Source organism: Micropterus salmoides, unplaced genomic scaffold (assembly GCF_014851395.1).
Source record: "Micropterus salmoides isolate LMB-PRFRI ecotype aquatic unplaced genomic scaffold, ASM1485139v1 Ms_hic_scaffold_1, whole genome shotgun sequence".
In the NCBI taxonomy this organism is placed as follows: Eukaryota; Metazoa; Chordata; class Actinopteri; order Centrarchiformes; family Centrarchidae; genus Micropterus; species Micropterus salmoides.
The window spans coordinates 47399152-47416820 of NW_024040040.1; the positions used below are offsets into that span (position 1 = coordinate 47399152).

At 38.3% G+C, this 17669-nt stretch overlaps 1 protein-coding gene across 1 annotated transcript; it reads left to right on the forward strand.

Moving 5' to 3' along the window:
* Positions 1 to 1887: 1887 nt before the first annotated feature.
* On the forward strand, positions 1888 to 15138 carry mbtps2 (membrane-bound transcription factor peptidase, site 2). The gene is made up of 11 exons (XM_038731878.1): positions 1888 to 1962; positions 4533 to 4681; positions 5229 to 5367; positions 6108 to 6211; positions 7311 to 7438; positions 9856 to 9974; positions 10656 to 10836; positions 11718 to 11824; positions 12395 to 12593; positions 13085 to 13160; positions 14018 to 15138. The coding sequence occupies exons 1-11, from the start codon at positions 1888 to 1890 to the stop codon at positions 14238 to 14240; spliced, it is 1500 nt and encodes a 499-aa protein (XP_038587806.1). The 3' UTR covers positions 14241 to 15138.
* Positions 15139 to 17669: the final 2531 nt, after the last annotated feature.

The following is a 17669-nucleotide window of genomic DNA, read 5'->3' on the forward strand; positions in this document are numbered from 1 at the left end:
CACAAGCAGTTTTAATTTCACTAGGTCACATGTATGGCTTAGTGAGTCAGACTGGGAGCTTGTTTTCTTGTTGCATCTGAGTAAGACCATCAACATTTATTGGTGTCCTTTTACCCCCCGCTGACCTTTTGGAAGGATGAAATCAAATATCCAGACCCACACTTTCATTTTTTTTTGCTGCAGCTCAGCCAAAGTAGCTCTGCAAATCCTCATTGATTTTTCTGTGCTTCATTTTAGGGGGCTAGTGGTGCCTTTAGACTCTCTCGTTACTGTCGAGATGCAAAGATATGGCTTTTTTTGCTATCTTCCTTTCAAACATAATAGTTCAAATGAATGCCAAAGTAATCTTGACTGTTGTTTTATTTTAGAAACAAAATACAGTATGACAGCAGAAGTAAAAGTTAGAAAACATGCATGAGTCACCCACAAAAATCATTAATGCATTAAAAGGAAAAATAAACCCGAGAGTAAACGTTCTGTAAAATAAAACACATAAATAAAATGAGAATAAATGACAATACAATACACAGATTAACGTCACCATTAAATATTAGTTTTCAGCACAACTTGCTGGTTGAAACATATAAATATATAAATCTTTATTATTATCAGTTATAATTTACATCAAACACAGAAGAGTGCAAAATAAAAAAAAGAACTTTATTAAATTTGACAAACTTAACAAAAGATTATTCTGCTCCTAATTTCTAAATTTCTCACTGCACTTTAGGACAGCAAGTGTGACAGCACTTGTGTAGCTGAATATGTGTGTTGGGAAGGTTACTTTGGAAATGTAAAGGTTACTGATTACAAGTTACCATATTTAAAATGTAATACTAGTGTAACTATTTCAATTACTTTATCAAAGTAATGTAACTTATTACATTTATTCACTTTTTGATTACTTTACTAAATTTCTAGTCTTTTCAGCTGTTAAACATTTTCAAAAGACAGCTTGAGATGCAATTTAACTGGCTGACGGGTGGCGCTGCAAATTCAAACAACATATATGACATGCAAACAACAAATTAATCAACATATAGCCAAGCTTTTTACAGAAAATATTCAGATGTAACTCCCAATGTAATCATGGACATTTTCATTAGTAACTGCAATTTAATTACGCATTTTCCCCCAGTACATGTATTTTGTAATTAAATTACGTATCTAAATTACATGTAACTTGTTACATCCCAACACTGGATATTAGTAACATAAAACATGCAAGAATTAGTTTTGTGGGAACGTGAGTGATGTCTGGCATAGTATATAGAGAATGTGGAGAAATGTTTATGTTTTTATTTATTTTTTGGCAATGCACAATATATGTATGTTTCCAGAAATGGCCAAAAGCTAATTCTCATCTGCAGTCCCCGGGCAGGTGCCAGTAGTGAGCAAGATATTACAATAAAAGATTAATAAAAACATTTCATATAAAGCAAAAGCAAATCAAACCACATGTAACAGACTCAAATATACAAATCCTCCCAAAACAGAACAATAATAAATTCCTGTATAAGACAACATCAACACTCCCAATGCAAAAATACGGGTATGTATGAAAAGTAAAATAAATACATTTCAAGGAACAAAAAAGGGCAGTTCTGTAGTTAAACACTTGGCGGCGGTATTGCTCGGTTTGGTTGATCTTTGTTATTAAAATAGAAGAAGAAGCGCAACCCGGAAGTTAGTCGCACAGTGCTGACGGTTCTTTGTATCCACAGCAAGCTCTGCAAACAGCCTTGATATTTTATATAACTAGGTGACATTTGTTTGTGGTGTTAAATGTGTAACCGCGGCTGGCTGCGGGTTAAAGAGCGGGCAGAGGGAGTGATGGAGACAGCGCCGCTGGGTTGAGTTTGTCCTCGGAGAGTCCTCTGATGCACCATGATCCCTGTGCCGCTGCTGGTGTGTGTGATGGCAGGCTGGTGTGCCGTCTATCTCGCCGACACACTGCTGAGGGTGAATATATGTTCTTGTCTTGCTAGTTAAATACGATGTCAGCTTTGAAACGGGGATAAATTAATGCTCTTCTTAATAGACCATAAAACAGCCTCAGGACTAGAGACTATGTTAAAGCTCACGACATGTGTTTGGAGTGATTGTTCCTCCCACCTTGATGATGTTACTATGAAGCAGGATTTGACCAATCAATACTCTTGGCAAATGACATCATCCTTCATAGAAGCATCCTGCAGATTAATAAAAAAAAAAATTAGTTGAACGGTAAAATCAATACAGCAGCAAATAGCAGTAACGTTTTGTCGTGTATAGATGTTGTGTGTTGTGTGTGTATTTGGTCAATTAAATAATTACATTTTAACTTGAACATTGCAAATGAGACACACAACACATAAGGGATACAAACGTACATATTACAAGGGGTTACAGACACAAAACAAACAAAGAAACAAAAAAAAAAAATAAACAACAACATTCATGGGAAACAAAATAACAGAAAAACCTTCGGGCAAGTACAGACAGGAAGTATCTTCAGAGCCTTTTTTGCTGGAGGACAAAGGGATTGTTCTAAAATAAAGTTCAATTTCTTTCTCAGACTATAAATACGTTTTTTTTGTTTGTAAATTTTTTATCCAAAAGCAAAAATACATTCTGCCTAAACAAGCTGGAACAAGCTGATACACGATCATTAATAAAATCCTGCAGACTCTTTGATATTTTATGTTTGCTCCGGGTGATGCAGAGATGCTTTTTTATACCAATATCATCTGAAGAACTAAAGCCTTGTACTTGTTGTACTCTTAGGATATGACAATATTTAACTCTTTTAAATTATGTCTTTATATAATTTTTTTATTTGCTCTCAAGTCCGTATCTCACTGTCTCAGCTGTTTAAAGAATTAGCTTAGCTTTTCCTTTAATGGCAGCCTAAATATTATGAGCACATATTTTGGTATTCAAGTTAATTTAAATATGAATTTGTGTATTAAAAGGTAAGGCTGAAATATTTTAAAAAATATATAATTTTGCTTATTTTGACTGATTGCGGTCTCTTATAGTTATATATCTATATCTAGATAGATATAGTATATTTATAGTGATCATGGTCATGAGCACTGTTCTTTTATGATGGATTTTCATTTTGTTGCTTCATGAAATTAATTAAATTAAATCAATTTTGTGTGTTAAAATGAAATGAATCTGATTTTTGAAGTGACGAGAAGTTTTTGAAAGTGAGTTGAACGACCACTTATTCAGTGCCTGAGGCTTTTAATGTCCAAAAGCCGACAGGCAGCTGAGCTGAAGGAATAAGGCTAAAATTTTCATACGTTAGTGATGACCGATTAATCAGGCCGATATATGGCATTTTGAGATAATCGACATGGGTCGATACCTGCACTCGAGGAGGCCAATATATCATCCTAATTGACAGCAGATCTAATCAAAAACCATTACTGGCTATCAGTAATTATATCTTTTACTGTCAAGAATAATGCATCTGAATGATGATGATCGGCCATCGGCTGCCATCCTCTCTAAATATCGGCATCGGCCATTGAAAAACCCAAATCGATCAAACGCTGGTATAGTTTGAAAAGACCAATCTGTGAAATTGACTCAGAAACTGTCAGCTATCAGGCAATTATGTATTGTGTAATGGGTAACAACCTCATAGTCTAGAAATCACATTTTAGGCATTGCAGTAATATTCCCAAACATGTTTTGGTCTTAGCAATATGCAGAGTGACACAAATTATTTTGTGTATCTGTTTTTTTTGGAATGTTTGGACTAGTGCTGTCCCCGAAATACATAGTCGAATCAGAATCGTCAAGTCCTGCCTATAGTCGAAGGGGGGGGGTGTAATCTTGAAAAGCTGCAGAGCTGCAGTCTCTTTTCATTCAACTTACACTGTAAATTTCCAGCTAAACTTAGGCGCTCTCTCTCTTTCTCACCCGTCATTCACCGGTCTTGTGCAGAGTTTTACGTGCATTACTGCTGCCGACAACTGCATGCCTCGGGGATCTATTTCGTCAAAATGGCATGATCCTTGTTTTGCTGAGAAGCTCCGACTGTGAGATTGACAGTCGAATCAGGCTCCGCCCATCGAAGCATCGAATCTTCAACTACTCGGGATCACCCCTAGTTTGGACAGTTAAGAATTGAATTTGCCTTAAGACAAAGTGTGGATACTAGAACAGCTACAGCCGAACGTATTAAAATATATATTACTATACTATACCGTATATCACAGATTAGTATGAGTCTATGTTATGATAATTAAGACATTTAATTAGGTGGTTTTGAAAAAAATAACACCAGTACATAGTTTATCCACCAGAGAGCACAGACAGATTTAGAACTGTGAAAATGTCCCACTCATACATTTCTTGTGGTCCTTAACAAAAATATGTGTTCATATAAAAAATGAATATTGTATATTTTAAACTCTCAAATATCAATATTGGTTTTGGTGTTAAATAATCCAGTCTCTAATCACACCACTAACTGCACACTCTTCTTGGTGAATGCACTGAAATAACTTTTTCCACTGTCCCATTGACTCCCGCAGTCGTCAGCGACACATCGGATCAGCTACGAGTCATGGTTGGCGAGTCGAGGGCTGATGTTGTCTCCTTTCCATCTGAGATGGCAAACCACCATGTTCAACCGGCTGTTTGCGTACTGCGCCCGCATCAACCCCCGAGCCCTCTACCTGTGGTGAGGACTACCATTTCATTGATAAACTACACTTTTAACCTGAACTCTTCCTGCATCATTACTGTACTTTCCTCAGTCCATTTTGCAACGCCATCTTTTTGAATGATTTCCCAGTGAAACTAATTGATTACTAATGCTTTAGTATAATACAAATACATTTTTTTATTATTATACTACCGGAATTAAAAACGAAAGTGAATTTGATTGGTACCCAACTGTATATAAAAGACAAGCCAATTTGCCAACACTTGTTGAAGTATCACTTAGTTAGAGATGCTAAAATCCTTCATTTTCTCATTTAAGTCACATTTTAGTGGCTGCTGTCACTCAGCAAAATGCCTGAAGTGATGATGTTCTCATCACTTAATGGACAAGTGGGCCAGTCTTCTAAAAGCTTGATGTATTCACAGTTCAGCCTTTACACCGTAGCTTCTTTTTGCAAGGTTTTTATTTAGTTTTCATTTATCACTTTTATAGTGCCGTAAAGAACAGCCAAATGGCAACGCTTGAAATGACTGCTCTGTTGTATCAATATCGCGTCTCCCAGGTTCAACAGCGGCCTCGTGTTCGGTATAGTAGCCATGCTGGGATCAGTGGTGCTGCTGACAAAGACGCTGCAGCAGACGCTCGCTCAGATGACCACAGACAACCCTCGAATAGGAAGTCAGCAGGCCCTGCAGGTGGTGGTATGTATACATGATGAGTTCTTCACACTATATTAAGTAACATTTTAAATACAGTGAACAGACAGGGGATGCTTTGTGCCCCCAGTTTCAGTGTCTCTTTAGAACATGATATTCTTTTGATCAAATAATCACTTAAATTAGATTTGTAAAGCGTTGTGTATCTCTTGTTTAGTGCACTGGGTCAGAGATTAACTGGAGTTAAGCGCATAAATGTCCTTGAGCGTTCATACAAAGCCTGTGATATTCAAATGAGGGGGCGAAAAATGCCCCCAATTATGAAAAGGGCTCTTATTTAGCATTTTTTTTCCTGTTAATTTTTTTTTTCTTTAGGTGTCAAATAGCTGTGCATTAATGTGAGCAGTATCCCCAGTAGACCACTGGTGGTGATTCATGGGAAGCTATTAGTAGGACATTTATAACCCAGATATTCAGCCTAGAGCGGCACAAAATGCAGACCACACAGAAAACCACAGCTTCAGCAAAACATGAAACAATTAATTTGAAGAAGGAAAAAGAAAACAGAGGGGGTAGGAAGTTTTTAAACACATCTTGGTGAAACAAACATTATGTTTATTTGCCAAATGTGCAGTGCATACATATTACATCATAGTTCAATAAAATTTCCTCCTATGAAATATTAAAAAGCTCATAAAAATCATATGAAAGAGGCACAAAAATGAAAATTTCAACCTTAAGGATACCTGTAGGTGTTCATGTTGTGTTTCTGTTTCTGTCGTTAGGTCCCTGGTGTCAATCTGCCCACCAGTCAACTGGCCTACTTCTTCACTGCCCTGCTGCTCAGCGGAGTAATACATGAGCTGGGCCACGCTGTGGCAGCACTGAGGTAAAACACACAGACACGCTCCCACACACACACACAATCTGTTACCATGACAGCCGGGAGAGGGAAGAGCATCCAAGGCCATTAAGACAGAAAAAATGGGAGGTGACCAATGTTCGTCTATGTAGATACACAAGGGGGTTGAAGAGGGTCAGATATTTTGTGATCAGCTTATCAGCTCACCTCACTTTCAATAATAATGATTATTATTATCTGATTGTATTAGTGAAAACTACATCATTGGATAAAACACTACATGAGCTTTTTAGGAGTCGACAAACGATGACTGTCAGTAATTGCTCGGTGACAGATCTGTCAAAACAGTGGATGAAACACGTCAGCTACTGACCTTATGTATTCCAGGAACAATGAAGGGCTCCAACTCTGTGATGTTGTCTTTTAACTTCCTGTTTACACCGGAAGTGAGAATGAGTTGCATTATGTAGACTGACAACTGATGATGTGATCTCATAATCACCTTATACATTCATTTTAGCAAATATCTGACCTATTTTATAATACAAGGTACAGCGTTAAGGGCTAGCAGGAAACAAGATACTTTGTGTTCTAACTTTCTGACAAACAACAAACAGTATTTACATTGCTGCTTTAATTAGATCAGTTCTCCTGCACAGCTCTGGGATCAGCTGGTCATGTTACTGTTATAATGGTAGTGGTGAAAATCTGTTTAAATTGATCTGTGTACCTTTCATTAAAAACTGAAAACCAAAAATGATGAGCAATATCTTTATTTAACAAAGTGACCTTTTTATAACATAAATACGTAAGGTTCCAAATCAAAGCAGAGACTCAACAAAAATATCTATTGCTTTGTAATTTGCTGAATTTAGTTTGATAATAAGTGACATTAGCTGAACACATAGGTGTTCCTCAGATTTATTTTGTAAATAGAAACACATCTGTGTTTGCGTCTGAGCATGTGTTTGCACCTTCATCTTTTGGTAGATAATAAAGTGTTGATGCAGGATCCCATCACTCATAGTAAGAAGCTGATTGAGAAAATAAATTTTCAGGGCCTTTTAATGTGGTCTCTTTGTCTTTTGGACCTCTTGTGACGTGTAATATTTTTCTGTCCCCCCAGGGAGCAAGTGCGAGTGAACGGCTTCGGCATGTTTGTGTTTGTGGTGTATCCCGGTGCGTTTGTGGACCTCTTCACCACACACCTCAGCCTCATATCACCCACTCAGCAGCTCCGCATCTTCTGTGCCGGTAAGACGTTTTGATCACTCCATAGTAGAGACGCTCATCCTGATTATTTTGCCAGCTAATGTGATCACAGCTATTAATCACAATTATTACAAGCATTTTGTTAAATACTCTACTCTGTTCTGCCAGTGAAGGTCACTCTGAGGTCTTTTTATTTCTGAACACCAGACAGCTGCTTCCCATCAAATCATTTCACTGTGCAATTAAGAAAATTAGATTTTAATGAATTGATTGGTGGAGCTGGCTGTTATTCACGCATGAATGCGGCTGACGTCTCCTACAGGCCACCATAGGAGACATCTGTGGGAGCCAGTTAAAGGCGGATTATTTTCATTGCAGCCTGGTCAAGAACAATTTTTTTGATTAGAAAGGAGTCAACAGGGCAGCTAGAAGCAGCAGAAAAATAATTTGGATGATTCAAATAACTGCAAAAAACATCTATAAACTCAACAAGTTAAATAATCAGAGAGAGAAAGGAGACAGGTTTCTCTTTCTGTGGCAGATTCAGGCAAAGCGAAATAAGTTAAAAAGAATCACAAGGTTTGGTGTAAAGTATAGTAACATCAACCCCGACAAAGTCAAATCAGCCCACTATGATTGCGATGCGAAGTGATTTTTTTTTACTTCTGACTATATGGTCATTATGAATAATGCTGTTAGCTAGAAGTTACTTTGATGTTTGTAACCATGTTTTATTATGTTTTTAATTTAACTGGAGAGAACGCGATGGTTCCCAGTAATATTTCTTTGAGTAGAATTGATCCACAATCCAAGCTAAAGCCGACTCCTTATTGTAGCATGCTTATTTAAGATGGCAGCGGTTTATAATCATTGGTATACACAATTCCTACATCTGCTCATACTGATACTGAGCATTAATAAAGTTATGTGTGTCTTGCTAACCAGATGTGTTTTTACGTACTATATCCGCCCTTATTTTGAGTGCACAGGTGCATTCACGCTGACAATTATGGCAAAATGCAGTGTACTCCTGCGAACCTGGATGGTGTACTCAAAATGGTCAAAATGCTGGACACCTCTCACCCTCAATTGTCGCCATCTTGGCTACGTAGCGGAAGGGACTGGCATCAAGCTATAAAGGAATAATCATTTTTTCAGTCATTATAAACATTACATGTCGTATGCTCCTTTTTGGTATATTTCTCAGGGATATGCAGTGGTAATCCTGCAGAAACAGAGACGTGGATGTCAGTATGATTTGGTGGTTAGAGACTCTAAACTCCCCGCAGATGCTGTCTGAGTGTTGAGGAGCATGACACTTAATGAAAATGTAAAATTACTAAATGGTGCTTTCTATTTGCCATAAGGAGCCTTTAGAGGGCAGTGAAGAGCTGCTTTTAAAACTATCTGTATCTTTAACTAGTTTAAAATTCCTCCAGGCATTTCCTCTGCTTAATGTGACAAGAAAATAACTGGGGTGGTGACTGCAGGCACCAAACTGAGACGTCCAATCAAGTCATATGACAAAACCGAGAGAGCAGGATGCTATTCCCATCAGGGGAGTGGTGACATAACAGCATGCTGTGTTTATTTATCTGTGTCTCCCTCTCTCTCCACAGCGGAGATCGCTCTGTCCGCAGGGGGTTTCTCTCACACAACATGTTTATTATTTATTCCTGTAGATATAGGTGATGCAGCGTTATAAGTTTGTTTACTGTGTTGTTTTGGAAGCAGTGCCTCAATTTTTCAGACATTATTAAATAATCAGAGGGTTTCCAAGAATTTCGTCAGACATCTTAAGTTATTCATTTTCTCGTTTCCAGAGACTTTGTTTAACCTGTTGCTTGATGCTGCTGTCACTACAGATCAGTGTTTTAATAAAGCTTTGTATGTACTACATGTTTCAGGAATATAAGATCTAAAAGTGTCTGCCTTGACCTCATCTTGCATTGGGAAATTGTCCTCGTGATTTTGGGAGACTGCATCGTCTAACATAATTAAGATGGTATAGAGTTATTTTTAGTGAGCAGTGGTTACTGTTTTGTCACGGCATCTTGCAGTCTAAACAGTTGTTACAACAGTATACATATAGAGTATATCTAGTATACAATCCTGGTGTTGCTGTGTGCTTTTCATGAGCTTATATTGGTCATACGGTTATATCTGAGAAGTTTGAAGGCTATGTACATTTTGCATTTCAGGAATGATTATCTTTTCATACCTGTACGGGTTTTAATTTATTTAATGAGGGTGTGCACACCAGAAAAGCTTCAGTCCCACTTTAATACTAAGAAATGTTTTTTTCAATTAATATTCTCAAAGTGATGTTTTAAAAAGTAAATTTTCAATCTTATGCATAAAAATAAAGTAACACACATAAGCAAACAAAAAAAATCTAAACTAAAACAGACAATTTAAAAGTAAGTAAAAGCTGAAATGTTTCTGTTTTCTTTCTCTAGGAGTCTGGCACAACTTTGTTCTGTGTGTGGCAGCATTAGCCCTCCTCTTCCTGTTGCCCGTCTTTCTGTTTCCCGTGTACTCCACCGGCACCGGGGCGCTAGTCACCGAGGTCGTCCAGGTCAGTGAAGCAGGTTTTATGTGCCAAACGTTTTATTTACTTCTATCTAAATATTTAACCTTGTACGTCACGGACTTAATGTGAGGAACATTTTATTGTCCCATTGACCTTTGTTCAGCAAAATGTAATAATCCTTTAAGGGTATCATCACTGCCTCGCTACTATATTGATATAGTTTCCAATGTCACAGTAATAAATAACCTTTTATAGCGAGTTAAATATCTTTAAGGCATAAAAATATTGTAGTAAATTACCTTAATTTGGTAAGAGGAAGTAGCAAATCCACACTCGCTTCCAGTTATCAGAAATATAAACGGGAAATGTCTTGATTAAGTGCTTACCAATTAATTATATAGTAATTAGAAATTACTTGGGCTGGCATAAGTTGTCAGAGTAGGGCTCTCAACTTTTGTTGTTCTTTGTCTCTGGGAGTTCTTGCAGGCCTGTCGCAAAGTGAGAAGTTGTCATTCACTTTCCATTAGTGACTTCTTAAATTCTTGAAAATCACACCATCGCACCTTATTTATATGCGCTAAGGTATTGGGGTTTAAAATATATTTGCCAATGGCCGCCCCTCCTGGATTTTCCCAGCTAATGCAAGATTCAAACCATAAAGCACATCAAACTGCGCTCTTGTGACCTTTGAGCTAATTTTCATATCTGCCTTTGTCTTTTGAGCAGGGCTCTGCGGCTGAAGGTCCCCGGGGTCTGTCAGTTGGGGACATAGTGACCAGACTGGAGGACTGTCCGGTCAAGGGAGTGGAGGACTGGAGCAACTGCCTGTCTCACCTCTCTCACAGCCCGCAGACTGGATACTGTGTCCCCAGCACCAGCCTGCAGCCCAGCTGGGCTCACGGACGAGGTGAGTGTGCCGTTTGTACGGTGAGAACACCCAGAGGTCCGTCTAAGTATAAACAAGATATTTTTAAAGTGAAATGAAAACTGACTTTTCCACCTCAGCTGCTAGTTTTGTAAGTTTAAATTAAGTCAGCAGCGAGCTTCTGGAATAGAGTCATTCAATTAGTTAATTTGTCTCCTTCTTTAGCATTTCTTTTTCTTTGTGATTGCATCAGTGTGATGCTTAAAAATTTAATCAGGTCAAACCTACAGAGCAGCAGCGGGAGCTGTTATTGGCCAGCTGTAAGCTGGAGCCGTGTGAAGTCAACAGCTGGCCAATCAGAGCTCCTGTTGCTTTTCTGTGGTGTAGCATTATTCCAGTGGCAAAAATGAGACTTTATAATTAGCAACAAATGCCAAAAATGTTAATTTCTATAATTAGTTAATTAGTGTATTGACAGAACATTCATCTGCAACTATTTTGGTCATCAATAGCTGTCGGTTCAGCCCTAAATTGACCTTTTATCAACTTTTTCATTTGGATTTCACATCTTTCCTCAGTCGTGTTATTTTGATGATGATGCTGAAGATTCGCGATTGGTTGCATTCTGTATTAAGTGCATCAATATGTCACAGTCAAATTATGTGTGAGTACACAGCCAGAGGTCCTGGGGATGTATGAGTCAGCAGGATTATCTGTTATGTCATAAAATGTGTGATACTGTGTCCTTGTCTAATCATCTGGTGCTTGTAGATTTACCACTCAAAAAAAGAAAACCTCAGTGATATCCTTCTTTATGTGTGTTATGTAACGAGTGTCCAGTCTGACACACAAATCTCATCAACCTGTCGCTCTCCTCCATTTATATATAGCTATTTTTCCCCCTCTCTCTCTCTCTCTTCAAGCTTTCAAGCGTTTGGATGGAACGATGGACTGCTGCAGCAACAACAGCCTGACAGACCTCTGCTTCTCTTACATGAAACCACAGGGCAGGAACAGCAGAGAGAGAGAGGTGACACACACACACACACACACACACACACGGACAGGCTGGGACTTTTTGTGACTGCTTCATCATGTAAGCTGGTTTCCAACCCTTTCAGACAGTCAAGCGTATTTATGTTTCTTCCTTCTTCCACTGAGTTCCTTTTATTTCCATTTTGTGCTGCTTTGTTTGCAACTACATGACTTTAACGCACAAAAAAAGTTATGAACAATACACAAAACCAGATTTCAACATTATATTATTAAAAGATGAAAATACAATCTTAATGCTAGATTAAAATAAAAGTATCACATTTCTTCTTGACTTATTTGTGCTTTGCTGATGATACTGCACGTCCTGTAAGTTGGCTGCAAAATATGGCACATTTTGCATGACAGTCTTACAAATTTGCTTTAAAAACAGGTCACGGTCATGGAAAAAGACAGTAAACAAGATATCCAAGGTCATAAATGGACCACAAGTGCGAATTAAAAGTGGTCTATGAAAAAGAACACAAGACAGCCAACATCAGGAAAAGTTCAAATCTGTTCTAATACTTCTTATATTTGCATTTCCTCTGTAATGCTGTGGCCGCAGTACGCCTGTATGCCGGTGCGGAAGATGGTGACTGGGACGCGAGTGTGTCGCACCAACGACGACTGCGCCGCATACTCCCGCTATGCCCTCATTTGCGTCACTCCCTCTCTGGAGAACCAGACTCGCTTCATCCGTGTCACACACCCGCCAAACACACACATGCTGTTTGTGGGGTATCCGCCGCACCTTCAGTACTCTGGTACGTACAGTGTGTTACACTGCTACGTTCACCTCCCTTCTTCCTGTTTATTTTATGATTTCACTCCTAAGTTTAAAAATGCTTAGCTGAAGCAGAACTTCAACCGGCATTTTAAGGTGAATTGGAGTTACAACACAACAACGTTTGATAAAAGTATCTTAGGCCTTCAGGTTATAAATTATATTTCCATTCTTCCTTTTTTGTAAATATTAAAGCAAAAATTGCTTTACTTACTTTTCCCACCCTAGAAGGAGGCACAAGCTTGTATCTGTAATTCGTATTCATATAATTGCTGTTTACAGTGTAGGTGTTGAGCTGACTCCCCAGTCCTAAATTATGTATAATAAATGGGCAGGAAGAGGCCTGTTGTTTTGTCTGCTGCTATTTATGATGAACACAAGAGTATTCCTGCATTCTTTCTGTAATGATGAACTCTGCAACCACACAAATTCCTGCAGTCTGACCGTAACACTTTGTTTTGTCTCCCCCAGTGAGTCTGACCAACTTTGTGCCCCGCTTTGCTTTCCTCAACCTGGATCTTCCCGTCTTCTTGGAGACCTTCTGCAAGTATCCTTTCATGTTTAAAGGACTCCATAATCAGATAACGAACGAATGAACAAAAAAAGGAGTTGGCTTTCGAAAAAGGAACGGTACTCTTCAGTCAAAATGATCTAAGTTTCTAGAAAGTGGTTATATAGCATTAAGGCTGCAATAAACGGTTATTTTCAATGTCAATTTATTTAAATTTTTTTGGATTAATCAGTCAATCAGTGTTTCCTAAAGTCCAAGATGACGTCCTCAAATGTCTTGATTTGTCCAGAACCATAAGATATTCAGTTTGCTGTCATAGAGGAGTAAAGAAACCAGAAAATATTCACATTTAAGAAGCTGAAATTAGAGAACTTGTCCTAAAAAAAATTTATTTAATCACAATAGCTGGCGGTTGACAACTAATTGATTAATTGTTTCTGCTATACATATTGTAATGTCTATTGTTTCTGAATGATAGTCCCATTCTTTAACATGTAATCATTTTGGTTCTCAATCAAGATGCGCTGATGTACTTCACAAGCGAATGGCTGATTGTAACTCTTAAATAATCACAAAAAAAGTTGTGTTGTGGTACTGTTGATTGAAACATAGTGTGAGAGTTACGGTAATGGCAAGAACTGACTCAGTAATGTCAGTTACACAGTGGTGTCTGTATAAAGTTTGCTATCATTAGCCACCAAAAGCTATTGCTCATTCCAGACCAAGAAAGGCTCTAGCAGCAAAACAAAAAAAAACCTGGAGTAACAGTTGCTAAGTAGACCATGTGGTAAGAGTGTGTGTGCGCGCATTAGATGATGACGTTTCTAAGGCTGAATGACAATATAGTGAAATGTATGTGTAATAGTATTGTCCTTAACCCACCTGTCTCTCAGATATGTGGTGTCCCTCTCTGGTGCGTTAGCAGTAGTAAACTCCGTGCCGTGTTTCGCTCTTGACGGTCAGTGGATGCTGAACGCCCTGCTGGAGGCCACGCTGGTTACTGTAGTAACGGACCGTCAAAAGCGCGACCTTATTGGCTTCTTCCTGCTGCTGGCGGGCAGCGCCCTGCTGGCAGCCAACGTGGCTCTGGGCCTGTGGATGGTCACGGCTCGGTAGCCACAGTGGTAAGCCACCCTGGCAAGACAAAAACTGAATAAATAAATCGCCCATGTGGACTGAGAGTTGTTCTCTTAGGATGTGTTTGACACGTGTGGACCATTTAACTGTGAACACACAAGGAACAGACTGCGTTACCCAGCAGTACTGCCCAATTTCTGCAGAATATTACTTTGCCTTTAATGCTTTACTGGGCAACCAGGGAAACAATAAACAACTGACTTTCACCTTGTTGCCGCCATATATACACACAAAAGCACATAAACAGATAAACAATGCACTTGCTGTAAAGCACTATCCTATGTGACTGTTTACAAAAGACTGCTCAATATTTCCAAATGTTAGTGTCTGTACTGTGTTTGAAGTTTGAGAGAAAACTGTCTTGGTTTTTGAAGGGTTTGATTCCAAAATGCCATATGTCCCTGTTGGAACAACAGGGAGGTTTGTCTGTCTTGGCTTCAGTGTGTGAGGGCAAAATCAATCCAAGCCATCTTTGGACAAAAAAACTCCACATTTTAAAAGCCTTTATATTATCAGCGAATGCATGGCAATACTTTGTTCTTTGACTGCACATCACTGTTGGAAAAACTTTGCTACCTAATGTTCATGTTTTAACAGAACTACTGGCTCATTAGCAAGTACATGAATTAGTTAATTAAATAAAATGACTGCAAATTTTTTTAAAGGTGCAGTTTTATTCACTCTAGTCAAGTGTTTTTCTCCTCCTCGGGCATTGTAATGGGAAGATAGTTTTCTCAATGAAATTTTTCTCCACTTTTTCAAAATGAACTTTTCCCCAGTTTTCTCAAAGTGTAAGTTTTTATTCTCTTGGCCTGTCACTGTCTGTGATCTGACTCATCAAAACTGTGGAATAAAGGACTAATTTTATTTAAAACTCCCTTTGAAGCTGTTACTTGATTATTAAAACAATTTGTTCTGTTTCATTAACTGCATTTTCATATTTTGTTGATGTAGTCCATTATATTGATTGTTCTGTATTTGCCAAATGTGCCATTGGAGTAACTGGAAAATCTGGGGAATTGGAAGTTCACCTTTCATGTCTTTCGACTGTGGGAAGAAACCATTCTGGTAGATTTAAATCTAAATTTCAGTGTAACAAGACACCAAATTTGTTCACAGTAATGTGACCCTGTGCTGAATGAATAGGGCACCTCGACACCCTGAAGTGGTCATGTGTGAAGAATGAATTTTGTATTGGACTAGACTAGATTATATCAGACTCTACTGTAACATGCCATTAAACAGAGCACCACTACAATGTGGTGTAGTTGAGCATCTAACCAGAAGGTCAAAACAGCGGCAAAAAGCGTAAAACTAAATAAAGATAATGTTCAAAATGAGCAATGAAACCAAAATGAAGTATGCACAGTATAAACAATAAAGCTATACAATAAACACTTTAACTCCCTTGTTTAGCATTTGTGAGCAGTATATTGATAATTAATGCATTTATATTTATGACATACTACAATGTAGTTAGAGGTAAGTGTTTATTAATGTATTGGTCAACAACTATAACGTGTAACTCGTAAATGTAAGGTGGCATATAAACTGTTAATTAATGACTATATAGTAAATACTGTACTACTGTTGTACTAATATAAAATGTCTTCATGGGAGAAATTCTAATTTTTGACAAATACTATAATAAACACTTAAATTGTCCTTACATTTACTTATAAATACTTTATAGTTATAAAGTTTTTTTTTAGTGTTTAGGGGTTAAAGTAAAGTACTGTACAGTAGTGGTATGTATGGTATAAAGAGTAAGCAAGTATGTGTTAGAATACAAAACAGAAATCCTTAATCCAGTTCTTAGTGATCATTTCTTTTTGTTCACTGTGCTCTGTACTTTCATACATGTGCAGTCGCATGAATGCAGAAATGAACGTGAAGCTAATTCTTGTTGACTTCATGGCCCCTGTTGTGTCCTTTTTTTTTTAGTTCAGTAGTTTAGATCAAAATTGCCTCTCTGAAACATGCAGGTAGCGTGATGTTGCTCTCGGGAGGAGCTCCTTTCTAATTTTATGCCCGACATATTCCCAGCTCATTGGCACGTTGTAACAAAAGCACACAGGCTACACTTTTAGTAACAAGTCCAGACCACAGTTTTACTTTAGTGTTTTCAGGGAGCTGTGCAGTGATTTACGTTTCCTGAGTGTGTGAGCGTGACAGATGACACATTGTAATTAGGAAGGGTGTTTCCTATAGACATATAAATACTGAATGGCCTTCAGCTTAGCCACAGAGGTGTGTTTACCAAAGAAGAGCAGACACCTCTGTCAGCAGGTTCAAAATTGTTGCCTTGGAGACTTTATCATTGACTTATTAGGGCAAAGTATGTGGGAAGACCATGTTGCAGTTCAGGAGTTCGTGTGTATCTCTATGTTCAGATAAGACATTTTGAAGGCTGGTTGTCTTTCCCTAATCTATGACAAAATATTGCTTATGTGTCCTTGCATGAGTGTTTCGGTTGCTTATCTTGCACTAATGACAGCCTGAAAGAATGTTTGTGTAAACAGACATTGGGGGACGATGTAGAGGAGGAGGAGAGTGCAGATATTTAGCATGTTCTGGCTGTCTGCTTCATATCGAAAGATGGGCTCTAGTGGCTCTATGACATAGGGTGCTTTGAGCTAAATGGTCACATAATCACGCTAACATGCTCACAATGACAATGCTAGCATGATTTTGTTAGCAGGTATGATGTTTACCATGTTCACCTTCTTTTTTTTAAGAGTGTTCACATGCAAACATCAGGAGGTTACAATGATTACAAATCATCCTCTGGGGACTATAAATGTCTGGAGAAAATTTCATGGTGATCCATCCAAAAGTTGTTGAGATATTTCATTAAAAAACGTTTGTGCTAGAGGTAATGTCATTAGAATACTTAATCTGTGAACCAGGAACATTTGTACAACATTTTGAGCCAATCCATGTAGTTGATGTTGATATGTCATCCAGGTCATAGTAGCCTTGGTTGAAGATACTTGTAGACATTTCGCCTCTTATTTAGTTCTGACTGATAGGCAGGAAGTCTCAGCTATATAACCTCTGTGGGGTTATTATCAACGTGATGGATACCGCTTGATTGGTTAGTGCTCCTGGCTGTTGTTACAACAGTTGTCATGGTTGTTCGAATCTCCTGAGGCCAAATCTGAATGACCATCATTAGCGTTGACATATAAGGTCAAATGCGAGCTCCTGGAAAGGGATGAAAGGACAGCATTATATGTGTTGGGGTAAGTGGTGTCGCTGACCTCCTTCCCTGTTGAGAGATGGTTTCTCGATCCTGGTGTAGCTGGCTCTTTGACTCCTCTTTCAAACCATCTGTCCCCAACTATCCAATATGTCTTTGTTGTCATTGAAAGAGTGTCCCCTATATTTCAAATAAACTGTTGAGTC

Bases quoted from the DNA above. Each gene is read 5' to 3' on its own strand.
- mbtps2 (XM_038731878.1), top strand. From the start codon at position 1,888: ATGATCCCTGTGCCGCTGCTGGTGTGTGTGATGGCAGGCTGGTGTGCC. The intron at 1,963-4,532 runs GTGAATATATGT...TGACTCCCGCAG, and splicing joins TCGCCGACACACTGCTGAGG to TCGTCAGCGACACATCGGAT. The intron at 10,837-11,717 runs GTGAGTGTGCCG...TCTCTCTTCAAG, and splicing joins CAGCTGGGCTCACGGACGAG to CTTTCAAGCGTTTGGATGGA.